Below are 6,481 nucleotides of genomic sequence, written 5' to 3' on the forward strand. Positions count from 1 at the left end.
CATATAAACTAATAACCCAAGATATTAATCCTAAACCTTCTTACTGTCAACTCTTCCAATATGAAATCAACCTATGAAAAGCATCTTTATAGAATATTTTGGTAGTGTACTGAAGGCATGATAGTTTTTTAATTTATCACACTCATAAGTCACAAAAGTCACACTGATTGTTTAAGTTAGTTTCACAAACACATTAACGACCGAAGTGGAGAAGCAAGGGGCCCCGGTTAAACCATGAACTTAGTTAGCATAGCTTTAAAAACTTTATTTGAAGTATTTTACTATATTAATAACACACATAAAGAACAGAAAAAATTGAAAGAGAATCCTTAGAATCATTGTGGCTGATAAATTATTGTGGAAATTTAAGACAAAAGGAAACACAATAAAAATTATTTAATGCAGTTATAAAAAATCATGTATATTTTATGATGCGCTCTTGAGGCAGAAATAAATTAGGACTGTTTTCTGCTCACACAGTGAAAAGCAAGTGGCCACTGAAGGTTGTGTAATGATTTCCGTCGTCATAAATCCTTGTGTTTGGCCACTGACGCAAAAACACAACATCTCCAGTTTCTAACAGCAATGTGGCACTATTAGATGGGTTAACATTGTAGGAAGCCTGATGTTCATATGCGATGACAATAGGATTCCCATTCCTGACCAACACAGCAGCTGTCGGATGTGATGCATGTCCAACTCCATGTAAGTAAAACTCAAAGTGATAGGCTCCTCTCACCGGGGCAATGAAAAAACCTGAGGAACATTGAACAATAATGTTTCTATTGAACCTTTTCATCCGTATATTTACATAAAGAATCAATCAATTAACTGCATGTCAGGATTATAAAGAGAATCAAGTTGTAACAGTGGATAAAATGGGGTACCTGTGTTTGGATTGTAGGCATTTCCAATATTTGCAACAACATGTCTGAAGACTAGAGGCGTCTGTGTGTTAAATGGTCCAGTATGTCTTGAACCTGATGCCAGCAAGGAAGCTGAGAAAGCCACTTGTTTCACTACGAGACAATAAGTTAGTATTATTGGGATCAAGCAGCTACTTGTTCTTGAAAAGCTATTTGGTGTATTTAAAATTACTATCTTAATAATAAAAAAAATCTAAGCATATTAAACAATTAATGGACATGAAATAAAAGTACACAACTTGGTTCTTGTTGCGTGACATAACATTTTTAGTTTGATACTAATGAGTTTCCCAAACCTTCTCTTTCTCTCTTCAGAACCTCCACTTGGTTTTCAGTGTTGTTTGTCCTGGCTTTAACACTGATCAGTTCTCCTATCTGAGCTGAAAATTGATTAAAACAAACATGAAATGTAAAATAAAACAATATATCCTCTGTCATTTTTCACAGTAATAGTTTGACATCACAAATTCACAGCAGTTTCTGGTCTCTTGATGTTACTGGACTTCAGTGGCGGAACAAGTCGGCGTCTGGCCGGGGGGCGGGGCTAATGACCGGGACCTTTATATCCAAAATAAGAAAGCTCATGAAAACATAATTTTATGAAGTACAAATAAAAGCCACTCATATTTGTCATAAAAATACTCCAATCTACCTATTTTGCAATCTGTTCCTAAGTATCTGACTGATGATGACGTTGTGGATGGTTGGTGATGTGTTTTACCCAGAATGCACTTGGAGACAATATTGGCGATCATCTTGTAAATTTGTATGTCATAAAGTTAAATGTAAGAATGAAAATAAAGCCAGTTATGTCGCACAACATTTTATTCAATATTTTATACCTACTATGTCACTAAAATCAGTCGGTCTTGTAAAGTTTTTAGCAACCATGAGTCAACAATGAGTGGGGCAGCCTACTATATAAACTACTCGGCGACTTCTTTTTAAAATTTACATGTACCATACTCAACAGGAGAGGGCCCACCTTCTCTAGCTCTTATCAGACGTGATACAGACTTGAATCTTTTAAGTCATACTCTGCCTCACATCCGGGCCGTCCCCCCAGTTCTCCCCCCCATAGCTCCGCCCCTGCTGTGCTGTGTGGAAAAAATACAGCAACAGCCACATCTTAGCATTTTATGCCACTGATTGTTCAGGGAAAGCAGGTTGAGCAGGTAGAGTGCTTTAACTATCTGGGGACACAGATGGACACCTGGCTGTCTCAACAAGTACATTCAGATTTATAATAAAGCCCCTTAGTGCCTCGATCTTCTCATGAAGCTGAGATATTTTAGGGTTAGTAAAAAGATTTTAATAATGGTTTACCCATCACTTTCAGTGTCACTTAGTCTTAGTACAATTTTACCTCTAGCAAACAGAAAACAAAACTGACACATCACAAATCAAGCCAGCAAAATAACTGGTTCCTTGTACACATTACTGTCCCATCTGCATGAGCGCTCTCATTCCTTCCATTCCTCATTCACTCTCCTGCCATCAATCCTGCTGCCCAGGAAAGGAATAAATAAAAATACAAACATCCATCCCCACTGCAATTACAGCAGAAGTATTTCTAAAACCTGCTAATGATTTTTTTTTAAAACCTTGTGTACATGTCTCTCTTTTTGTATGTGTATGAGTCCTGTCTAAGATAAATTTCCGATAGATTTGGTGTCAGACAACTTTTCCTGTTTTATTCTGAGATTTTGAAAATTGTTTAAATAAATCAGCTTTGTTTGCTCCTAAATATTTGAGAAAAATAGTCTTAGTGAGTCATTTGTCACATAAAATAATTTATTGTTAGAGTAAAGTTATAGATACCTTGGTATTGTTGCTCAAGATTCGTTACTTTTGTCACTTGCTCTAAAATAGTAAACATGGACAAACAATTGATATTAGTTAATATAACATCCTTCTTATGTTAAACATTGTCCTCTTTTGTGATAACATCAGGGTTTTGTTTGTTGTATTATAAATACCTTGGTTCTGCTGCTCAAGATTCCTTACTTTTGTCACTTGCTCTAAAATAGTAAAAATAAACATACAATTCATATTAGTTAATATAATGTCCTTCTTTTGCTAAACATTGTCCTTTTTTGTGATAACACCAGGGTTTTATTTGTTGTCTTCTAAATACCTTGGTATTGTTGTTTTATCAAGTCCAGTTCTTCTGTCTTGGCTGTTGCAGGAGTAAAATGAAAAACACTGAAATGTGACTATTTGAATATAAACACTTTAGTTTCATACAGCAGTGATTTCTGGTTAACATACCTTCATTATCTCTCTGTAGATACGCCATACCAACCTTCAGTCCAGCCAATGAAGCGCTCATCTCTCTCAGCACAGCATTGATGTCTTGTGTGCAGGTTTGTTGGTTGTCAGAGAGATTTCCTGCATCTGCTGCCTGTGATTCTGTTTGCCTTAAATGTGAAATAACTTCATTGTCGGCTGCAGCTTGGAGCTGAGCTGTGAAGAGAGAGCAGATCAGAAGCAATGCAGGAAAAAATATTGTCATCTCCATTTTTAGTTTCAGTTTCCCTGGGTCAGGTCTGTGGGTTGTGTGACAACCAAAGCCTTAAATATACAATTTCTTATCAGTGAATAATGATTAACATTTTTTTTTTTTTTGAGAAATTTGTGCATGGGATAAGACTTGAAGATTTGCTTTGCCATGTTAAAAACAATACTCAAGGTAACTGGTTACAATAATGATGTCACATATACATTTAGTACCAATTACTCTTTTACCTTGAATTTGTATCATGGGAAATATGGGACATCATTGTAAGCGATTAGCATGAAAATTATCCAAACTTTTTACAGGTTTCTTTTTCTAAAACATCTTCAAGGAAATAATATTCTGGAGGAAAATATCTAAAGAGAAACATAACTAAATCATGTTTATGACAGTAACTTAACTCAGATGTTTTTTAAACACTTAGGTTGTTTTATTGGTATGAAAGTGATGTAGAGCAAATTTTAGGGTCTTCTAAAAATCTTTACAATTTTGAAGATACACAAAACACTGATGATACACAGTCTTACCACATGGCCTCTTTGACTGTTATTGTTTCCTTACACAAATGGTGCAAAATCTTCTCCCTCCTAATTATTTGGCCATTATTTTTGCTTCTGAAATAAAACATGAGAACTAGCACTCAATTAGACTCGGTGGTGATAAATCAAGCAACAAACCCATGTAAACCCACTTAAAATCTTTGGAGAACTATTCCAGAACTAGAAGATAGTATAATGGTTATTTTTTGCTTGAGTTTAATATCTATTAATATTTTTCAAACATTCTGACTGAGCAAAAGTCATATTTTGGTACCTTTTAAAAATCAGACTTCATTTTTTTAAACATTTTCTTTCATTTTTGGGATACATTGGTGGTGTTGTTGTAGTTCGTAGAGCTCTCTTTCGCACCTCCACTTCTCTCATCTTAGCAGAGTTTGTATTGAAGAAAAAATATGATTACATTTTGTCTTTCTTTTCAAAGAAACAATGACATCCAAATATGTCAAAACTAACATTGCTACAATTCTCCGCCATGCCGTATTAATATGGATTTCTTTCCACTATGGAATCCAGCAAAGATAACATTCCTATTTTTTTGTTTCTTAGTCATGCTAAAAAGAGACATTTCAATACATATCTTTGATTAAAGGTTTTGTGTCTTTACAGTTGTGAGTAGAAAAGTCAAGCAGGAAGCTCAACTCCTCTGTATTGCTGTTCCAAGAATCCTGACCAAAACTAGAGAATTGATCAAGTCATCCTTCTGTTACTGCTTTGGTTTTCTGGACAAACACATTTTTTCCAGAAAGCCAGTGTTTTCAAGATACTTAATTTTAACATATGTATAAAGCATCTAGATTCTTCAGCTCATGGACAGCTTAGGTATTAATGACTTTTAAAAAGAAATACAGAGCCCTAAGGTTGACCAAGATGGACTTTGTTATACAGTTATCTGTACAAGACAAGACTATAATAATCACCTATGCAGGAAATATTCAACCAGTGCTGACATCAAAACAAGTTCTTTGGAAAAAATTCCAGATAAATGCTTAGAAAGTGAACTGCTTTCTAACTCGCATTATGTTTCATTTCAAACGCAGCTTTAATGAAAATAGTTGATAAGAGAATCAAACATTTCTTAAATTTCTGAGAGGGTTATGTTTAAATGTTTAATTAACAACAACAAAAACAACAAAAAACAGTCCAAACATTTTGATTTCATCATGTTATAATGTGACCCAGTAACTTACCATGAGGAAATAGATGAATGATAAGGACTATTTTCTCTTTGTGCTTCCTCAATAACAGTAGTATAAATGATAAGTTCTTATTTGGGCTCAGACTGATAAACCAACACTTACCAGATAGCAGCATCACACATGTGATAAACTGCTGATAACAAAGTGTTTTTCTTATGTGCTTCCTTAATAAAAATAACACATGGAAAACAAAAACAAAAACAGATGGCTTTGCAAGAAAAGTTGCAATGGGATGTCAATTTGTATAAAAAACAATTCAAAAACATGCCTTGTTTGCTTTGTTTTTGTATTGCTCTAATTGAAAAAAAGAGAATTAAGACTTGGACTGACCTGGTAACAGAAATCCTGTTACCATGAATTCAAATAAATACAGGTCCTCAGCACGAGAAGGATCAGAGCAAAAACAGAGCAAGCAGGGTGAAAGTCTTGAGGTAATCTTCAGAAATAAAATTCAGTTTCGAAATGAGTTAATGGCAAGCATTACATAATGTTTTCAGTACAATGATAGTTCTGGTTGTTTTATTATTATTATTATTATTATTATTATTATTATTATTATTATTATTATTTTGACCATGTTTAATTGACATGAACCACCTGTTTTATGTTAGAAGTTGAAGGCACTAGAGTTGATGGCCAGGAGTAGCAATTATCAAAAACGTCTACTAGAGGGGGCTGTTTGTCATGACCTAAAGTCCATTTTTAGACTGCATTAGCTCATTTAAAAGGTAGCTTGCTACCTGTTAAGGTTATTTTTATTTGCTATTACTTCGAACAAGAGATTAAACAAGTAACAACTTGTAAAACGAGTCAGTGTCATGCAAGGAAACATCAGTAGCTAACTATACTTTGAGGCATAATGTTTACTTCTTAATGGTGAAAATATTTATTTTACCACTTAACTTAATAAACGTGAATGATGACAATGAGTTGCATGGAATGTACGTCTGCAAAATGTTTCTGAAAAAAGGGAAGAGTGGTTTAAAGCACAATTAATCCACAGTGAGCTGGATGAATGTCCCTTTAAGAGGAAGGAAATGAAACGAGAAGCCAGCCGGAACTGCTTCCTTGTTACCCCCGACTATCAAAACATTCGTGCGCTATGGGAGAGTCCGCGTCCTCGGAAATCCATTTTCTAATGTGAAATTCGGCGTTAGTCGTCAGGAAAACTTCGCGAACATCGTCTCCTCCGCCATGCTCCAGCTGAACGACACGGTGGACCCGGAGAGCCCGGGTGCTGCGGTTCTCCTCCACGCAGAGACCGAGGAGGGGGTCGAGGTC

The 6,481-nt window shown here is 35.2% G+C and overlaps 2 protein-coding genes across 3 annotated transcripts in view; one reads left to right on the forward strand and one right to left on the reverse strand.

Moving 5' to 3' along the window:
• Nucleotides 1-31: 31 nt before the first annotated feature.
• On the reverse strand, nt 32-5,678 carry LOC106935461 (uncharacterized). 2 transcript variants are annotated; one of them, XM_015015935.1, is made up of 7 exons: nt 3,198-5,678; nt 3,064-3,105; nt 2,906-2,947; nt 2,748-2,789; nt 1,223-1,306; nt 888-1,019; nt 32-756 (listed from the first exon to the last, which is right to left on the reverse strand). In XM_015015935.1, the coding sequence occupies exons 1-7, from the start codon at nt 3,445-3,447 to the stop codon at nt 473-475; spliced, it is 876 nt and encodes a 291-aa protein (XP_014871421.1). In that variant the 5' UTR covers nt 3,448-5,678; the 3' UTR covers nt 32-472. The 2 variants fall into 2 exon arrangements, with proteins under 2 accessions (XP_014871421.1, XP_014871422.1); XM_015015936.1 differs by lacking the exon at nt 2,748-2,789 and having other exon boundaries at nt 36-756; nt 3,198-5,673.
• A 501-nt stretch (nt 5,679-6,179) lies between these two features.
• Nucleotides 6,180-6,481, forward strand: part of tprg1l (tumor protein p63 regulated 1-like) — an 8,880-nt gene continuing 8,578 nt past the window's right edge. Inside the window, exon 1 of the mRNA XM_015015938.1 lies at nt 6,180-6,478. Within this exon, the coding sequence (XP_014871424.1) occupies nt 6,395-6,478 (84 nt within the window). The 5' untranslated portion in view covers nt 6,180-6,394. The remainder of the gene's footprint in view (nt 6,479-6,481) is intronic.

Source organism: Poecilia latipinna, unplaced genomic scaffold (genome assembly GCF_001443285.1).
Source record: "Poecilia latipinna isolate Pla-1442-1.1 unplaced genomic scaffold, P_latipinna-1.0 Scaffold1967, whole genome shotgun sequence".
NCBI classification, from domain to species: domain Eukaryota; kingdom Metazoa; phylum Chordata; class Actinopteri; order Cyprinodontiformes; family Poeciliidae; genus Poecilia; species Poecilia latipinna.

Coding starts and splice junctions, on each gene's coding strand:
- LOC106935461 (XM_015015935.1), bottom strand. CDS start 3,447: ATGGAGATGACAATATTTTTTCCTGCATTGCTTCTGATCTGCTCTCTC. Junction 2,948..3,063: donor GATAAAACAACAATACCAAG/GTATTTAGAAGA, acceptor TTACTATTTTAG/AGCAAGTGACAAAAGTAAGG. Junction 2,790..2,905: donor TCTTGAGCAGCAGAACCAAG/GTATTTATAATA, acceptor TTACTATTTTAG/AGCAAGTGACAAAAGTAACG.